General features: G+C 40.5%; 2 protein-coding genes and 4 non-coding genes across 7 annotated transcripts; all 6 read right to left on the minus strand.

Annotated features, from left to right (window-relative positions):
• Positions 1–2,340: 2,340 nt before the first annotated feature.
• On the minus strand, positions 2,341–5,717 carry rps8a (ribosomal protein S8a). Its single transcript, XM_054623492.1, has 6 exons — positions 5,618–5,717; positions 4,575–4,681; positions 4,207–4,306; positions 3,809–3,984; positions 3,287–3,416; positions 2,341–2,495 (listed from the first exon to the last, which is right to left on the minus strand). The coding sequence occupies exons 1-6, from the start codon at positions 5,619–5,621 to the stop codon at positions 2,386–2,388; spliced, it is 627 nt and encodes a 208-aa protein (XP_054479467.1). The 5' UTR covers positions 5,622–5,717; the 3' UTR covers positions 2,341–2,385.
• Positions 2,883–2,951, minus strand: LOC129089462 (small nucleolar RNA SNORD38). Its single transcript, XR_008531154.1, has one exon. It is a non-coding gene; the product is annotated as a small nucleolar RNA SNORD38 (small nucleolar RNA).
• Positions 3,547–3,615, minus strand: LOC129089461 (small nucleolar RNA SNORD38). Its single transcript, XR_008531153.1, has one exon. It is a non-coding gene; the product is annotated as a small nucleolar RNA SNORD38 (small nucleolar RNA).
• LOC129089463 (small nucleolar RNA SNORD38) lies at positions 4,075–4,143 on the minus strand. The gene has a single exon (XR_008531155.1). It is a non-coding gene; the product is annotated as a small nucleolar RNA SNORD38 (small nucleolar RNA).
• On the minus strand, positions 4,419–4,525 carry LOC129089465 (small nucleolar RNA SNORD46). The gene has a single exon (XR_008531157.1). It is a non-coding gene; the product is annotated as a small nucleolar RNA SNORD46 (small nucleolar RNA).
• A 1,576-nt stretch (positions 5,718–7,293) lies between the features above and the next one.
• Positions 7,294–17,806, minus strand: hectd3 (HECT domain containing 3). 2 transcript variants are annotated; one of them, XM_054626817.1, is made up of 20 exons: positions 17,623–17,806; positions 15,742–16,228; positions 14,688–14,941; positions 14,446–14,581; positions 14,011–14,132; positions 12,979–13,092; positions 12,476–12,558; positions 12,166–12,331; positions 11,937–12,018; positions 11,222–11,404; positions 10,990–11,042; positions 10,717–10,885; positions 10,506–10,619; positions 10,302–10,391; positions 9,688–9,894; positions 9,404–9,533; positions 8,914–8,988; positions 8,687–8,768; positions 8,510–8,581; positions 7,294–7,522 (listed from the first exon to the last, which is right to left on the minus strand). In XM_054626817.1, exons 2-20 carry the CDS (start codon positions 16,093–16,095, stop codon positions 7,438–7,440), a joined length of 2,571 nt encoding a protein of 856 aa, XP_054482792.1. In that variant the 5' UTR covers positions 16,096–16,228; positions 17,623–17,806; the 3' UTR covers positions 7,294–7,437. The 2 variants fall into 2 exon arrangements, with proteins under 2 accessions (XP_054482792.1, XP_054482795.1); XM_054626820.1 differs by lacking the exon at positions 17,623–17,806 and adding an exon at positions 16,603–16,690.
• Positions 17,807–19,520: the final 1,714 nt, after the last annotated feature.

The raw sequence follows: 19,520 nt of genomic DNA on the forward strand, positions 1-19,520 counted from the left end.
ACAGTTGAGTGGAAGGAAAAAGTGTGGTAGAAAAAGGTGCACAAGCAACAGGGATAACTGCAGCCTTGAGAGGATTGTGAAGCAACGGCCATTCAAGAATTTGGGGGAGATTCACAAGGAGTGGACTGAGGCTGGAGTCAGTGCATCAAGAGCCACCACGCACAGACGTATCCAGGACATGGGCTACAACTGTCGCATTCCTCGTGTCAAGCCACTCCTGAACCAGAGACAACGTCAGAAGTGTCTTACCTGGGCTAAGGAGAAAAAGGACTGGACTGTTGCTCAGTGGTCCAAAGTGGTCCTCTTTTCCGATGAAAGTAAATTTTGCATTTCATTTGGAAATCAAGGTCCCAGAGTCTGGAGGAAGAGTGGAGAGGCACATAATCCAAGATGCTTGAAGTCCAGTGTGAAGTTTCCACAGTCAGTGATGATTTGGGGAGCCATGTCATCTGCTGGTGTTGGTCCACTGTGTTTTATCAAGTCCAAAGTCAACGCAGCCATCTACCAGGAAATTTTATATTTTTTTTATAAAAAATAGAGCACTTTATGCTTCCTTCCGCTGACAAGCTTTATGGAGATGCTGATTTCATTTTCCAGCAGGACTTGGCACCTGCCCACACTGCCAAAAGTACCAATACCTGGTTTAATGACCATGGTATCACTGTGCTTGATTGGCCAGCAAACTCGCTTGACCTGAACCCCTTAGAGAATCTGTTGGGTATTGTCAAGAGGAAGATGAGAGACACCAGACCCAACAATGCAGACGAGCTGAAGGCCGCTATCAAAGCAACCTGGGCTTCCATAACACCTCAGCAGTGCCACAGGCTTATCGCCTCCATGCCACGCCGCATTGATGCAGTAATTCATGCAAAAGGAGCCCCGACCAAGTATTGAGTGCATATATATATATATATATGAACATACTTTCCAGTAGGCTGACATTTCTGTTTTAAAAATCCTTTGTATTATTGGTCTTATGTAATATTCTAATTTTCTGAGATACTGAATTTTGGGTTTTCATTAGCTGTAAGCCATAATCATCAAAATTAAAATAAATGCTTGAAATATTTCACTGTGTGTAATGAATCTATATAATATATGAGTTTCACTTTTTGAATTGAATTATCGAAATAAACGAACTTTTCCATGATATTCTAATTTATTGAGATGCACCTGTATATACACACATACATTTATAAGATATGACCCACTGATGTAGACTTAACTATTTAAATGTAGTACTATCCAGAATAGATCATATATTTCTTTTACATATCAGTGACACTACTCCCATCATAGACAGTGTTTACCTCTTACTAAGTCAAAGATGTAAATACTTCAACAACTCATTATCTGCATTTACTCTTCCAGTGTAAGACACCCTGCAGCATTCTGGCTCAGCTTAGACAGTTCACCCCTAAAGCCATTTATGTGCATCATTGAGACAAGCCTGGGAAATACTGGGAGAATAGTCTGGTCAGATGAGACCAAAATTGAACTCTTTGGATGCCATAATACACACCATGTTTGGAGGTCAAATGGCACTGCATGTCACCCCAAAAACACCATACCAACAGTGAAGTTTGGAGGTGGGAACATCATGGTGTGGGGCTGTTTTTCAGCATACGGCACTGGCAGACTTCATACAATTGAAGGGTAAAAATCTGCTGCCATCTACCAGGATGATGAAGATGAAACGAGGGTGGACATTTCAGCAAGACAATGATCCCAAACACACAGCCAAGGAAACTCAATTGGTTTCAGAGAAAGAAAATAAAGCTGCTAGAATGGCCCAGCCAATCACCTGACTTGAATCCAATAGAAAATCTATGGAAAAAACTAAAGATCAGAGTTCATAGAAGAGGCCCACGGAACCTTCAAGATTTGAAGACTGTTTGTGTGTAAGAATGGGCCAAAATCACACCTGAGCAATGCATGGGACTAGTTTCTTCATACAGGAGGCGTCTTGAAGCTGTCATTACCAACAAAGGCTTTTGTACCAAGTATTAAATAAATTTCAGTAAGCGTATTCAATACTTTTTCCCTGTGTCATTCCATTTTATTACACATCACCTAATTTCTGAACATATTTGTTTTGTTTTCTTTGTATGTATGGATTACTTGGGTTGTTACCCACATCTGGTGAAAATTTCATGTCAATAGCACCTTTAGAAATATATTTACTGAGAAAAATGGTGACGTGTTCAATACTTATTTTACCCGCTGTATATATTTTAAGTATTTCAAACCATGTGACCAAGCTTAGAAATTCAATAGAGTTTCACAGCACCAAAAAAATATATATATATACTAGATATAGTAAAGCACTGACAGCAGACATTTTGGGGCGTTCAGATTTTATTAACGAATCAAACAGCTGTACATCTATTTGCCTTTCTTGGCCTTGATCTTCCTCAGGTAGAACTCGAGCTCCTTTCCTTCCAGAATGTAGCCATCTGCCCTGCCACACTGACCGGGTCTTGAGGCGATGCAAGCTGTAGGAGGGAAAAGGGTGATGGATGATTAGTCATGGAGGTGGATTAAACGTATCACAAGAAAAAGGAAATAGTGTGTGTGTTAATCGACAGATTATAGGACTAGAGGCTCCAGAAAAGATGGATGAAGATTTTAACCTATGCGATTACAAGTGACAAACTGCATGTTTTGTGTTTCTTACACCATTCTATAATTACCCTGCTGACCCTAGGCTATTCAAATCCACACAATGAGGCATTCCAGCACAAACAGTTATCGGTCTGTCACATAACAGCCAAGGGCCTTGCCTGAAGGCAACAGAGGTGTTAGGTACAGGTTCTACTAGTTAACTTCCCCCAGGGCTATGCTATTAACACTGCAGCAGAGGTCTATGCAGGTAACAGGTCTTTCTCAGAGTCATCATTATCACCACTTTCATTCAGTAGCAGAACTGGACAAGGTTATCTTCATCGAAAGACGTGCACCACATTTGACAGCAGTTTTAACACGGATGCCGTAAAAAGAAAATGCCTTTTACAGTTATGTTGTGAGCCTTGTTGCATGTAAAAATGTAAGTTGGGACTTCAACCCTCCAGACTAGTGGAGTTATTACACAGGATCAGGTCAGCGCAATTACAAACTCTTGTGCATTCCTGTGACAAGAGAAATATTGCTTTTGGAAAAGGTCACTCAAAAACAATTTTAAACCCATAGAAATCTGCATCTGACTTGGTAGCAAAATTAATGGAAAGCATTTTAGGATATCTGCCATGATGATAATAATAATAATAATAAACATGTTAAGACTTACCAAGCAGTTTTCCCTGCTGGAACTGCTCCTCCAAGAGGGTGCTGATCTTGGCTGTCTTTTTACGCTCATCGTACTTTTTCTGGGTCCTCTTTGACCTCTTCTTGTTAATGACCTCTTCCTCCTCAGGGGTCTACAGAAGGGCAGGAAATAAAGTTCATTAGATGGACATTAAACACTGCGTTAAGTTCACACTCCTGCTGAGCAACACTAGTTGATTAACAATAAATTAAACACTGCAGAGGGCAGTGTAGGTAATGGTCTTTCTCAGAGTCATCATTATCACCACTTTCATTCAGTAGCAGAACTGGACAAAGTTATCTTCATGGAAAGACATTGACTGGTCAGACAACACTATATAATATAGATTCCATTTCACTTTTAGCATTTTAACTTTCCATCAGTTATGATGGCAGCACCATAGAGATTATACATACCCGGCAAAACAAGTTGTGTAAGTGAGTTATATTTCTCACACCTGAATAAAAACAGTACGCATGTAAACATCTGAATTTGTACACATACCAGCTTAGCTCCCTTCTTGCGTCCCAGTGGAGTGGCGAAGTGGGCCTCATACCACTGCCTGTAGGGAAGGCTGTCGACGAGGACGATGCAGTTCTTCACCAGGGTTTTGGTTCTGACCAGCTCGTTGTTTGAGGCATTGTAGACCACATCAATGATCCTGGTCTTGCGTGTGCAGCCTGCATACACATGAACAGGAGACATTAGCAACAGCAAATTCCCCCCCCCTTTGTGTTAATAACATTAGGTAGATCTTGTGCAACACAGGTCTTTCTCAGGTGTCTATTATCACCATTTTCATTCAGTAGCAGAACTGGACAAGGTTATCATCATAGAAGGACATGTGTAACGTCAAAAAGAGCGATCTCGTGAAATTGAAGTAGCATTTGAAATAAACTTACACTCAGAGCCCCATGAGAAGTTACCAACATCAAGTCTCAGAGCACGGTACTTCTTGTTCCCACCACGGACCCTCACTGTGTGGATACGGCGAGGTCCAATCTACAGAAAAACACATTTTATTTTAGTATTTGTACAATTTGTATGCTTATGCATTCAAAGTATCTATGTGTAAAGACTGAATTCTGATGGCTCATGGAAAACAGTTCTTTGCAGCGTGTCAGCGTAACTATGACAAGTCCTAACATTGGTAAGCCTAGAGCTTTGAACCAAGACGGTTCAAAAAGACATACCTAAGGTCATGTTTTCATCACCCACGCTGAATAAAATAAAGTCCATTTAGAGCAAGTAAACACTGGCTTATACATACTTTTGTGTTTGCAGGAGGGCGTCCGAGCTCATACTTCCTTTTCTTGTGGTAGGGCTTGCGTTTGCCGCCCGTCTTGCGGCGTTTATGCCAGTTGTCCCTTGAGATACCTGTATAAATGATAAAGAGTGCAAGAATCAGGAGTTAGATCATTGTACAAATCACAGGACACTTAGTACCAAATTGTTTTCTGTGCTTGAGCAATCAGTTCTCCAAGGTATAGGTTGTCCGCAATTTTAATTATGGATTCCATTTGTTTCATCATTTCGCTCAAGCAATTCAAGGTCCCTTCTCTGCCTAATAGGCCTGCATAGGTGTGTCTTAAATAAGATCATAGGTGAACAAGGTTTAGGATCAATTCAACTCAAAACTTTCCTATTGAATAGACTATATGTTGCACGTGGAGCTTTAAAGTCTGCCAACAAAAGTGAAAATAGAAATTTCGAGCCCTTAAAATTACACGGTGGCCTTTGAAGAACCAACATGCAACGTGTGTGTGTATCCAAGATGCACCTTTGTTAACTTAATGGTAGTTAGTTATAACTTATACAAATAAGTTATGTTAAATGTGGCCAACTTCATCACTTTAAACCAATTACTCTCAGGATCCTTGTAAGAATTCCAGTAAAGCAACGTGACATGTTCACCACAATCCTGCTAGCTAATGCTAACATCAACGTTGCCTCTCCACTCGCCTGGTACTTTCAAAAACTCACCATTTCTGAACGGCAGAGTTCAAACGCAATGCTGAATCCCACTTAAATATACTAAAGCCTCACAAACAGTAAATTGTGCCTTTTTTAGTACACTGGAGAACAAAACGCTAACTCCATGGCCAACGAGCGCAGCCATCTTGGAGCACATCACACATCCATTACAAATGATTCCTTAAAATACAACATATTGACTATAAACAACTAAGTTAAAGGTTAGTCTATTTAAATAACGTTTAGCCACAATATAGCAAACCATTATAGAAATATTCCTTCGATAAAACATCAGATGGACAAGGATTCTCCCTCCGACCCGAGCGATGAAACACGTACCCATTCTCAGGCGCCGGCTAGAAAGAGGACACGCAAAGGCTCATGGGGAGGTTTGAAGCAACGTGTTCTCGCGAGAATTCACGCAGCAGCGTGAGTTTTCTTTATGCGTTCATCGGTTTTGCTGTACACAGAGTATCGTCACCTGTATAAGTACCTGTGAATTAACGAACAATAAATGCGTGGAAAAGGTACCGAGTAATATCACAGTATAGAAATATTATTTTAAATTTAAAGTCCTGTGTTGAAAATTCTACTTGTGTAAAAGTACTTAAATATTAGCATAAATATATACTTAAAGTGGCAAAAATAAAAGTAGCCTACTTACTATGCAGAATGGTCCATTTCTAAATACTAAATTATATATAATTTTAATATAGTTATTGATAAATTCAATGTGTACTACTATAGCAGCTGGTAAATGTGGGCTAAATTTAATTAATGTATATATACCACCAGGTTGCTTAATCTATGATATTACATTATAATGTATTTGTTTATTATATTTTGTATTATAAATCTGAATCTGCAAAGTATCTAAGTGTAGAAAAGTACAATATTTGCCAACATTTTACATGTAGTGGAGTAGAAGCATAAAGCAGCATTAAATTGGAAATACCCAAGTAAAATACAAATACCCCAAACCGGCAAAGTAACTTTGCACCCCTGATTAATAATGATATAATTCTAATCTTGTAATTTTGCTAAATGTAGTCCTTTTTACAAATTTTACTAAATTAATTAGTTTAATGTACAGAAAAAAGTAAACAACTAAAATATAATTAGCATTAACTAAAAGCATGAATTATTTTCTTTGTTTTATATTGTATCTGTATGTTACAGGCTTTAGTTGTTTTTGTTGTAGGAAAAATACAATGAGAAAATATTTTGTAAGTTTCTATTCATATTACTTATACAAACATAAACTTTAATCAACCATTCTTAAATTATAATCATATTTAGACAATATCTAATGATATTACAATACAGAATAGAATCAATTGTAAGCAATGCATGTTTTATTTATCTTTTAATCTCATGAATAAAAAGCATATCTACAGTATGTATATATACAGCAGATGAACATAGCGATATTAATATATATCATTTTTGATTATTTTAGTTTATCTGTGAAAAGCTAGTAAGAGGACGTTTCGTAAATCTACTATTTCCAAGGTCAGGACAGAACTTTTGGGGTCAACTTTAATTAAATGTATTTGTTTTGTTAGTATTGTATTATCCATTCATTTGTTCTGTAATATATATTTTTTAATATCAGAAAAACATTACACGCCCCTCTGTTTGAAGTTTACTCCAGATTCTCCAGCTTCCTCCTACAGTCCAAAGACATGCAGCTTGGGTTGATCGAGAACTCTATATTGCCCGTGAATATGAGCGTGAATGTTTGTCTGTATCTATGTGTCAGACCTGTAATAGTCTGGCAACTTTGCCCAATGTCAACTGAGGCAATCAGGCCCCCCAGCAACCCTGAATAGGATAAGCGGTCACATTGGTGGATGAATGCGGTTTCCTATTTTATTACCGATGAAGAAAAGTCACACATTTACTTATGATGTCCCATTAATATTGACAAACCTGCCACAACATGTAACACGAATTTAAATACATTCCTTCATTTAATGTTTCATTCAGAAGATTAAAAATAATAATTAAAAAAAACAAAAAAACAGTCATTTCTATATTTCCAGTTATTTATTATGTACAGCTATGATTAAATGTTATCTAGATATGGTGATACACATGACAAGATTTCTCTCTATTGAAAAGTGATTTGTAAAGTGTTCATTGAAGCAGCAGCGAGATCACTCCTCCCAGGGGCTCATGTCAGTGTCGATGGCCACGCAGTTGTAAGCAGCATAACGCAGCTTCTCCTCACAGACTTTAGCACTGCAGGACAAAATGAACAAGAGGATAGGAAAGGATTGGAGGCTATTCATGTAATATTAATGTCAATAAAAAACTGTTTTTCAAAAAAGTTAATGAGAGCTCAAAGCATTAAATGAATTTAATTAAGTGTAGGATGGACTATGAAAGCAACTGGTATGTATTGTGTCTTGGTATTCCATCCATCCATCCATCCATCCATTTCCTTCCGCTTATCCGGGGCCGGGTCGCGGGGGCAGCAAGCTAAGGAGGGTCCTCCAGACGTCCTTCTCCCCAGCAACACTTTCCAGCTCCTCCTGGGGAACCCCGAGGCGTTCCCAGGCCAGACGAGATATATAATCTCTCCAGCATGTTCTGGGTCTACCCCGGGGCCTCTTACCAGTTGGACGTGCCTGGAAAACCTCTAAAGGGAGGCGTCCAGGAGGCATCCTGATCAGATGCCCGAGCCACCACAGCTGGCCCCTTTCGACGCAAAGGAGCAGCGGCTCTACTCCGAGCTCCCTCCGGATGTCTGAGCTCCTCACCCTATCTCTAAGGCTGAGCCCAGCCACCCTACGAAGGAAGCTCATTTCGGCCGCTTGTATTCGCGATCTCATTCTTTCGGTCACTACCCAAAGCTCATGACCATAGGTGAGGGTTGGAACGTAGATGGACTGGTAAATCGAGAGCTTTGCCTTTCGGCTCAGCTCCTTCTTCACCAAAACGGTCCGGTACAACGCCCGCATCACTGCTGACGCTGCACCGAACCGCCTGTCCATCTCCCGCTCCATTTTACCCTCACTCGTGAATAAGATCCTGAGATACTTGAACTCCCTCGCTTGGGGCAGTGACTCACTCCCAACCCAGAGGGTGCAATCCACCGTTTTCCGGAAGAGAACCATGGCCTCAGACTTGGAGGTGTCTTGGTATTGCACCATAAAAACAATACAGTACATCTTTAACACAATTGTCACACATCCTACATGTACAAAACACAGAATATTGGTATACCTTGGGTAGTTGGGTAAATAAAGAGTGCTGGAACATGTGGAGGACCGTGGAAGTGCATCAGTCGTTTCCAAGCTGAATCAGGAAACCGAAAAAAAAAGGAATAGCATCATGTTCTGTTGTAAGCATTACGCTAGCAAACAGCATTTTCCTGTAATACTTATATGTACTTGCACTCACCCTATTTTGTCAGGAAAGACGTAGATAGGTGCAGGGAGACGACTTCGACCGGTTACGAACCTCAGAAACCTGCTGCGGTCCTCTGAAAGCAAAATTCAAAATTCAAAAATCAGTGTTTACCATAAATGTTGCTCAATTTTCCAGTAAGCAGAGGTGTGTATTTTCAGCATAACAAATGCCCATTCTCCGTCAAATGTTGACAGAGCATGTGTAAACCGTGAACTCACCATTGGTGAAGCTTGTCAGTGCTTCCCAAAGATATTGCACTTTGCCGTCACTTTGTTCCATTTCCTCAAAACGAGCTGGTCGGGAGATAGAAAAAAACATTAATGAGTCTTTAGTACAATATTTAATGGAAGACGACTCCTGTCCTGGCATCATTACATTGGCTGCCCATTCAGGCAGGCGATTTTAAAGTTCTTCTCTTAACTTATAAGGCATTAAATGGACTTGCACCTCTATACTCTTTTCCTTAACTTAGTTAATAGCCAGGCGCCTTCTTAAAGGATCAATTACAGTAGTTAGGACATTTTTTGGCTTGTTTTTTTTGACTTAAGGATTCATTATCTGGTCACCATGGATATCAGGGCAACTTTTCATTTCAGTCATAGGACCAAAGTGATGGACTGCTAGCACGGCTAAAACAAACATAGTGTCATCTTTTCAATCAATGCAGAAATTTTATTGTGAAAGATAAATTCTAAGCTGGACACTCACTGAGTCGTTTCAGGGCCTCCACGGTGATCTCGGGGTCTCCACACACTTTCTTTTCCACTTCCTGCCAGGTGAGCAGGTCGAGCACCGCCTGAGGAACCACCTTCAGCAGCCCTGCCTGCATGGCTGCAATCTGTAATACGCATACAAACAATGACGCACACGCACACAATTCAAGGATTTAGCTGCTCTAAACACACCTACTCCATTATTGGATGAGTTTATACTTAAGAATAAATGAAAACCCGACTTGTAGAAACAATGTATAGGAAGGCAGTAGGTCCCACCTGCTGCTTGCTCTCCTCTAGCCGAGCCTTCTGCACCAGACGGACGAACTCGCTGCGGTCCTCGTAGCGAACAGCCATATTACTGCCACCGGGGATGAGCTCCACCATCTGGCCGTCGCTCAGCAGGGTGGTGTAGACCAGCTCCTCACCAAACCTAAACTCATAGGTCTCCTGGTCCAAGTTCTCCATGGCCTCCAGCAGATTCACCTGAACACACATCCACATTTAACTTGAGACAATGAAAGGACTAGTGGCCACACCAGAAGTAAGAAATGTTTTTTTTTTTCAATTTGAATGCATAAATGGGAATGATACAAGACGGTGTGGTATGCAGTAAAAAGGCCATTTGTGTAATTTTAAATGATTAAATTGCAATTCAATGAGATGTATTGGTCATTTAAGTAAACTACAAACTGTGCAGCAGATAAGGATCTTGGTAACCATGCATTATCATAAAAAAAAGTACCAAAAACATTAAATATTGATCATGACAATTCTTCTACCAAAGAATGTTTCATGTCTGCTGTACATACATGAAACTAAGTCTGCAGAGCCTAAAATGTATGCTGTATCGCGTGTTAAGCAGGTGTTATGGTTTGAATGGCCTTCCTCACCAGAACAGAGTCTACAGCTGGGAAATCTTTATTCCAGCTGACAGCCTCCCCAGTTAGCTGCTTCCACACCAACCCGGGCAGAGCCAAGACCTACAGGATTAGACACAGAAAGAGAAGCCAGAGAATCAAGCCTCTACATCCACCTATTCTTTCTTTGAAGCGTTGTTAAGGACCAGCAATACGTGGAGAATGGGCATCACTCACCAAGAAGTCTTTCCCTCTGAGAGCGGCACCCATGAGCTGACCGATCCACTCATACTTTTGGAACTCTTTACAGGACGGGTTGGGGACGTAGTAATCTCTGGCCTCCAAGGAGCCCTGAGAGACCACAAAAAAAAAAAGGCATAGCCAATGAGAACACTGTCCAGTCAAATCTACAGTCAAAAAAATGCAGGCAGTGATGGTGAGTGATTACCTGGTTGGACGTACGGCTGAAGAATGGCAGAGGCATGGGACACTCAGCTGAGCTCGGGCACAGCTCCTCAGACATGTCAGCCAGGCTGTCCCGAAATCCACCTCCCTGGTCAATGATTCCCTCTGCAATGAACTTACATTCCCACCACTGGTCATACCGGGCAGGCCATCTGACAAACCGAGAGGAAAGATGGTTAATTTAGATTTGAATGCCCTCCAGTTTCAGTAATACTCAGGCAAGAAAATGTCAAATGAGCCTGAGAAGCCTGCACACCTGTAATCCAAAGTCTTCTCAAACTTGTCAGACGGCTTGAGGCCTTCATACACCTGCAGGGAGAAAAATAAAAACCATAAAGCAATGGCAACAGCACCCATAACGCAGCACAGAGTAAGACAGACAAATTGATGAAAACGGACTCATGAGAATCCCCCAACACTCCGATGTGACGAGATGTATTTATACAAACAGAAGGAGGAGGTGGCATGATGCACAAAGTGTCGTATACCTGATTGAAAACAGCGTTCTTGCAGCTGGGGTCCAGAGAGGGGTTGTCTCTGTGCTCCATGGCCAGACGTCTGTTGATGTACAGCCGGGGCATGAAGTTTGGCTTACTGGTCTCTGAGTCCTTCAGGCACTGTGTGATGAGGGCTGAGCGCCGTTTGGACAGCAGCAGGAACTGCTTTATGCTCTAGAGGGCGCCAAAGAAAGTCATTTTGGAGGCCTTAGAAGTTTGTTTCTCAAGTTTTAAAGTAGAGATGCTTTTAAAAATACCCTTTATGTTTCAGCTAGTGTCAGTGGGAAGGTATTAAATATTAGTGAGCAATATATTTGTCTAGCATTTTCTCAAAAACTAACATATTTATATAACTTATCCACTACCTAATACTACTGTATTTAATTGGCTTTGTCACCATTTTACATTTTTTAAAACCTATTTGTTTCTTTATTGTGTACACCAGAGTACTGATAGAATGCTGTTTTTACTATACTTTATACCGTAACTGTTTGGAACTGTGGTCCATGATTTCCAGTAAAAATTATATTTTCAGTCTCTGAGCCCTTTAAAAAACAGTGTTTCACTGCCCTTTAATAAAAGTAACAAATGGTGTTACCTTTTGTTTATTTACTATAAATCTGGTAAGATCATCAGTTTGGAGTTAATTGCCTAATTGTTATTCAGTGTCAGTCTTGTATATTTTAAAAACTCTACAATGACTCACTTTGATCTGGTTGAAGGTACCCAGACTGTAGTCCCATGCTGGCACCAAGTGTGGGAGCACACTGTCCAGGAGACAAATGAACCTGCGGAGAGCGAGACAGAAGTTCTAAAACACTCTGGACATGGACTTTGTCTGGTTGTCACAAAAAATACCACAGTTTGGTGATAAATATTTTACTCCATGATATTTTCTATGACTGTAAGAGCTGTGGCAGTAAGATTAACATTACCTCTGGATAACTAGTGCTCTGCGGTACAGGACGTCAGGCGTGTTGCCCTGCAGACGGGGGTAACGCACCAAGTTAGTGGACTGGAAAACATCCGCGTTCAGACCCAGGTCTCTTTCACATGATGACTTGATCTTCAAACCTCGGATCCGGACATCTATGCCCTCATCTGTAGAGCCAAGAACGTTGTTTCACGCACATTAAGACACTACAGAAGCTTTTGCAGACAAACACATAATAAAGTGTATTGAAGCGTGTAAAATCAAAGAAATATCTGGTTCAATTACCATGGAAACATGCTAAAAAGCCATACCTCTACATTCCTCAATCCGGACCTCAATCACAGGCAGGTGGGACGTCATGTCCTCCAGCACACATACTTCTCCAATCAGGTTGCTAGAGGCAAAAAAAGAGCAGAGGTGGTTCAAACCAACTGCAGTCAAACAGACTATGAAATATGTAAATGGCTCAGTGTGGCAGGCACAAACCCTTCATAATTACAAATTAGTCTTTTATATTTCTGCTTTCATCAAGAGAAAATAGATTAACATTATTCAGCAGAGCATATATTTTTTAAATGGGGCTGAACCAATATATCAGGTGGATATTGGTCTTCTATTAAACTGATCAGATTTTGTCTGCTGTAATAATTGGGAGGTTCCTAAAATTATATTTTCCTTTAATTATATTTCCCCAATTTATCTACTGCATTTAATAATGATAATAATGTTAATGAAATCAACAATAACAATACTACTACTAGTATTAATAATAATAATAATAATAATAATAATAATAATAATAATAAGGACTCACTCGTCTAAGGTGACATCACTCAGCTTCTTCAGGTTGTCTCCCTCTCCTCCATAAACTGTGACTCGTTTGGGCATGTAGTTGTCGTCTGTAGAGTCCACTGTCAATATCAGCTTACTAGAGAGCAAAGAGAAGCACATTATATATGAGAAAGACATGTTTACATGTCTACAATTTAGCACAGGACAGAGCGCAGGACTTCAGTAAGACGGGAGAAGGTGAACTCTGTCTTTACATCAATGATGCTTGGTGCTCAAACATAGTCAACGTTGATGGAAAATGTTTCCCTGATGTCGAATTCTTTATGTTAAGATGCTGGCCATAATATCTGTACATAAAAATAACCTTAGTGTTTTTGTTGCTGCTGTTTACATTCCTCCTGATGGAAATTCAAAAAAATGCACTACATGATTGCACAACTGTCTTTGTTCTGTTTTGTCATGATTTTCTTGTGTAGCATGAATGGACTAGGCCATAACTGCATTTCATTGTGCAACCCTCTGTTGCAGAATGACAATAACTGATCCTTAAACCTTGAGTGTCTACCCACACCAAGGTCAAAGTCTTACACATTGCATCGTAAAAGTACATGCAGTCAATAACTACCATATTACAAAATTGAAATACAACATAGAGCGCAGACTTCCGCCAAGGCCAAATGCCCTATCTCGAAACGTTAACAAAGTGAACAATAATGGGTGTATCCGCTCCGTGATATGATTAAGTTTCAAGATTAAATGTGTTCTTCCTTGTCCCATGCTACACCCTTTCACCAAGTTTCATGAAAACCAGGCCAGTATTTTTTCCTTAATCCTGCTTACGAACCGATAAACAGACAGACAACCCCTCTGTGGCAGAGATACTATAATAGAAATATGTGTATAATATGTAGCTGACATCGAGAAATTAGTAACAAAAATATTAAATACATCAAGTTCAGGGTTTAGATTACACTGAATAACCTAAAAAAAAATAAAACACACACACTACAGTTGGCCCTTTTTTGGTCACTTTGTTGCTCAGCAGCTTCCTTACTTGACCACAGTGCCTTTCCTCATGTGCAGGCGGATCCAGTGTTGTCCCTGCATGCCGTCGCTCTCCCAGTAAGTTTCAGTGTCGCCATCTGTCAGACAGCTCGCCCCTCCACTGGGATCCTCCTGTCAGCAAATATCAAGGTAACTCAATGTGTTAAACCCTTCACTGAATTACTTGTTATTACACTCAATGCAACAATCAATTGAATTGAATCAAATACATTTTATCTGTTATATTATCGAGGTAAAAAAGTAGATGATAAACAGACAGAATGTTTGCTTGCCTTCAATACTCATACAATTTAATTCTAATGGCTATAAAATGTGCACAGCTGCAGATTTCAGATTTTTCAGACTCCATATAAGGACTGACTGTCTGGACAGTTTTGAACAGGAAAAACAAAGAAATACAAATACCTGAGTGCATGTGACTCACCGAACACGAGGAAACATCAATACTGGTCACGCACTGCTTCACACTGCCCAGGTTCTCATCCTCTTTCCCGATGTGGTCATAGAAGTAATGCACCAAGTCCTCGTCACATTCATATGCCCAGGTGGGAGGAACATACCTTGAATATTTGAAGGGTAACAACAGCTTAATTTGACCATCTGCTCTGTCTAAACACAAACAAAAAGTCTTGACTTTCTAATCTGATTCATCACAAACATGCTCACCTTAGCTTCTGGACGGCAGCGTCATCACACTCAGCGATTTTGGGTTTGGAGCCCATGTAAAGTGCGTTCTCCACACTCACCACCTGCTCCCAACGGTTGCAGGGCTTGTGGTCGTAGCCGAAGAGCTGTTGTTGTCTGCTGATGGTCTCCGGTGATTCCACCGGCACCAGCCTGTCGCCTCCCTCTGTGTGTTTACACACCAGGATCCAGCCTTCCTCCAGCTCCTGGGCCGGACGGTGCTCCTCCAGTTGCTCCTGGACGCAGACATGGATCGTTATATCAACGTGTGTTTTCCCACCGCATTTAAAATCATCTAAACTTAAGTGACAGGTAATAAAAGAAACAAAACATCCTAGCCTAAGAGGACAAGTTGGGTCGTGCAGGACCCGTTCACAAAGTCACCGGTCCATTTAACAAAATGGTGATTTAAGTGTGATATAACCCCATAGTTTTAACTATGTATTGTGGAAGTCATGTAAAATAAACTGTATATTTTGCTAAAGTGTGACACTGAAAATTAGCTATAATGTGGACTTTAACTTAAAAACTACTCATATTTTTCATGTTGCTATCTTGGTCCTGCATTTTTATTTTGAAATCAATCCCCTTCAGCTATTATACAAACCAGGATTTAAAAACCGGCACAAAAAGACTCAAGTCAGTTGAGCTGGATTCTAACACTGGACCTTGTTGCCTTCTGATTGAACAGTATTATTTCAAAGAAAGATAGAAAAAGTCTATGACATCTCCTACAATTTAAAAACAGCTTTGCCAAAGCATGTTTGAAGCAAGAAAACAAATATTCCTGCTATTACTTCAACTATTGCCGGCTTTTAAATAGCATGGGAACGGATAACAAAATGTGATGTAAAGAGGAAAGAAATGTATATCAATACATATTCCACACACCGATAGGTACGGTATGTAAATACAATGTAATGCAATTTGTAAAGTAGAGTAGTTCTGACTGCTCTTACAGCAGATTTATATCAGTTGCAGCAGTTTAATGGCTCTGGTTCAGTGAGTGTAACCCGGCAAGGAGAGAGAATCTTACCTTATTGATTTTGACCCACAGGCCCTGGCTGTTGCAGTATTCCTCCCCTGTTGTCCGGATACAAGTCCCTTTCTTTGGTTCTATGTTGTACTTGGCTAATTTCTTATTGTGTGGAATCTGGTGTGGACTCTCAAAGACGGGGACGAGCGTTTTCCCCACGTTGGAGCCTCCTGCAGATGCTCCGGTGGAGGCTGAGGAGGAGGAAGATGAATCCTTGCAGATCTTGTAGCACACCTCTTTGGGGACATAACACAGACACTCTGGCACCGCCTCGCTCCTCTTGAAACACTCAATGCACCTGTTAAGGAAGCGGATCCTGCCAAGCAGCAGGTGAGGGTTGTCGCCCAGAGACATGATGGTGATGATGGAGGTGATGATGGAGGTGATGATGGAGGTGACAGTCAGCAGCTCAGCAGCAGGCGGGCGTCAGCTGACATTACACCACTGCCCTGCCTTTGTTTTACTGCCTGGTTGAGCGTGGATGCCCCTGTCAAAACAAAACAAAGCAAACAAAACCGAATATTCTTGAGAAACAGAGAATTCAATGAACGGGAGCAAAAATCCTGTGATTTCATTTGTTTTCTTTTAGCTTTCGCTTTAGAGTCTAAAAAGAAAAAAAAAAAAAAACTCTAATCAGGGATCAAAGTTCGCTGCCACAGTCAGAGGAGTATCAGCTCCTTATCTCAACCATAAGAGCTAACGTTAGCAAGCTAGCTATGTGTTAGTTAAACTAGTATATCCTGTGACGTTTACGATATATGTTATCCACAACACCACGTTAATATCAATCAGAGGTTAAGGAGAGAAACCTTATTCATACGCTTAACGCCAGAGGGATGTCTAGAATCTGTATTAACGTACCTTTACTGCAGAGTAGTATTTTTAAATGTGAAACTCGTCTATCGGACTTCGCAATTCTGACAACGCGGAAGCGCATGAGACTTTTGAACCTCTCCAAGTTCCGTCGTTTGTATTTCAAAATAAAAGTCTCACCACTGTATTCATTAATCGGTCATTTTCATATTACATTTTGTATTGATATTTATTGAGAAATACGGACGGATATAAATAAAACACCTTACAAAAATCGTTAACATTTAAAGCAATTAGCGGATTGTATTTAGGCTATGTATTGGCAAAACTGGATTAGTTCACCATTTTGGTAAAGTGGGCACATGCTGACCACGTGTCAGCTGGTTAACGCTGACGTTAATTATTAGAAATATGTTTTGTAATATTGGTTGAAATGATAAGGCTCATATTAAGGATGCTCCTTTATTACCTCATCTTTCTGTGTAAAAAATGTAGATTCAAGACACAAGTGTCAGTTTTGTGCTTATATTATGCATATTCCTACATTATACATGTAACGCTAATCAAATTAGACTACCACACAGCAAAGCTGGTCCATAGTTAATTGAGCAATCTAATGTCATTAAACAATTCATTTCAAAGGGGTGTATAAATAATGGCATTAAACATTCCATAGATAGATTAATTAAAACACAATTACATTATGAAATACCACCACAGTTTGAAAAGAGCCATACACAACTCTAGCAACCAGCAGCTTCATTTGCATTTTAATTTGATTTACCATTAACTTTATTTACAAACTCTATCATCCTAAGCATGGACCATCTGAGGCCTGCTCATCAGCCCCAACCAACCTTGTATTGTTTCAATGGTCACTTAGGATTTAACATGGGTTATAGCTTTACATCAGCTGGCTATACTTAATGAATGCAAGACCTTAAGGCTGTCCATACTACAAAGGTTACAGACTTTCAATGTTATGGCACTTTAAGCGTTTATGCAATTGTAGCAGATAAAAAACACAAACTGAACTGATTTGGAGCTGCTATTTTCTTACTAACTTACGGTACTTCACTGCAGCCTTTCAGTCTTTCTCTCCTCTCAGATAAAATACCCGGCCAACAGAGAGGTCAACCAGGCCGCGAAGAGTGAGAGAGCTCTGAAGGAGATGGCTGGCAGCCAAGTGTCCCCCTCAGGGAGAATGGCCAAACTGCAGTCAGTTCATCATTGTGCCAACAGCTGAAACCTGACCAAGCTGGCCTCCTTCCCCTAATTAGAGAAAGTGAAAACCATGCACTTGCTTCTGGGAGAGTTTAAATCAGAGGTATGAAGCTCATATGAAAGATTTTCAGGTTATGTCAAGGAGGTATTGATATATTTTGTCTTTTTTAAATCAGCCTTTTGAGTCTGCAGGAGCACCAGCAGAGAGTGGTATAAGTCACAACAGGAATGCAGTAACATTGAATGGTGCATTCACTGTTCTACTCCCCAAACACTATTCCTTTCAGCAGAAACTACACTGCTGTTATTCTCATTATGTAAAGAATAATATTTTGTGTGTTGTTTTGGTTGAAAACAAGCAACATAATATTTACCACAGTTTAAAGTGGTTAAACATGACACCAAGATGTTGAATGGCTACAAAGCACAGTAAACAAGTACAAAATATCTAAGGCGATATTTAGAACTATAATATTAAGTTTAATGACAATAATCACATGTAGGTATGAAACTTGACCTATGCATTAATCTTATCTTGAGCATTAGGAACAGTGGTCTGCAGTGTAGCGCCTGTGAAGTAACTTAGGGTTCAGTAGGGTTCACATCAACATGCTTACAGGAAGAGAATGGGATTGAACCACCAACCTTGTGGTTAAAGAACAACCCGCTCAAACCCCTGAGCCACAGCTGCTCCCAAAATTTCAATTCTATCGGAGTGCCAAAAATAACGTAACACATTTAGTCTGGGATTCCACTAACCACATTTGCTGCAGTTGTAACGTAAGTCGTATACTATCAAGCAAACTGAGACATTGTGAGTAACCCCCCTCTTCATAGCAGCCGAGAGATTCATTTGAGCAGCGAGAGCCCCATCCAGAAGTAAGTTCATTATTGCATTTAGCAGAGCCGATGGCGAAGCCAGAGGAGGCCGGGGAGATTTCCAGACATGCTGTACATAGCTGTGATTGGCTTCTCTCAGCCAGATGATGCCTTCTTGGATTTGTGGCCATGTGGCTTTCACAGCCAAAGGGTCGTTGTTGCACAATACAGAGATTCTGTGGTTGAGTTTAAAAGTCCTGAGAGATCCCTTATTCATAAAATTGTCATTGGATTAATTGTTAATTCTGACTGGCATTTAATAATGTTATTTTAATATTTACACAACACTTCAGGGTTAAAAAGCTCCTATTGCGATAGTCATTGGGTACAGTAATTCAATAGCACAGGGTATTTGTTTACACTACATCCAAGTGTTTGTGTTGACAGGGAGACTAAACCCCCTATTTTAATTCTCTCCCTTTTCAATGTCAGTACTGTGTTGAAGAAACACTTTGCTGTCGGTGGAGTGTCTCATTCATTCAGATATTTTCTGAGAGAAGAATAAAAGTGCTTCTTTGTAGTGAAGATGGATGGATTAGATGATGTGAGAGGGTGAGGGTGCGGGTCTCTGAGTGAGCTCGACACCCTTAGCTGGCACCTGTCACACTTTTATAATGAGGACAAACTGCCCGTCATTTGACCCTAAGTGCTGATGGGAGTGGAGTGCTGACTGAATTAACAGAGGCTGTAGAGGGTAGTGCTGTTTGGGCGGTTTGTCATCGCTTCTTACTCTCCTATTGAAACTCTTCTCCCTAAGCTCCAAGAGCTCCTTTGTAGTTAAAGATAGGGGAAGCAAGGCTACAGGAGTAGGATGAAAAGTAAAGTTAAAGCCGCGGAGAACTTTGTCACCGGATGGGACACTT

Source organism: Anoplopoma fimbria, chromosome 3 (genome assembly GCF_027596085.1).
Source record: "Anoplopoma fimbria isolate UVic2021 breed Golden Eagle Sablefish chromosome 3, Afim_UVic_2022, whole genome shotgun sequence".
Classification (NCBI taxonomy): Eukaryota; Metazoa; Chordata; class Actinopteri; order Perciformes; family Anoplopomatidae; genus Anoplopoma; species Anoplopoma fimbria.

Coding starts and splice junctions, on each gene's coding strand:
- rps8a (XM_054623492.1), bottom strand. Junction 4,307..4,574: donor GCCCTCCTGCAAACACAAAA/GTATGTATAAGC, acceptor GTTTTTCTGTAG/ATTGGACCTCGCCGTATCCA. Junction 3,985..4,206: donor CTTCTCATGGGGCTCTGAGT/GTAAGTTTATTT, acceptor ATGTGTATGCAG/GCTGCACACGCAAGACCAGG.
- hectd3 (XM_054626817.1), bottom strand. CDS start 16,095: ATGTCTCTGGGCGACAACCCTCACCTGCTGCTTGGCAGGATCCGCTTC. Junction 12,019..12,165: donor AGAGCACTAGTTATCCAGAG/GTAATGTTAATC, acceptor CGCTCTCCGCAG/GTTCATTTGTCTCCTGGACA. Junction 10,886..10,989: donor GAGAAGACTTTGGATTACAG/GTGTGCAGGCTT, acceptor TCGGTTTGTCAG/ATGGCCTGCCCGGTATGACC.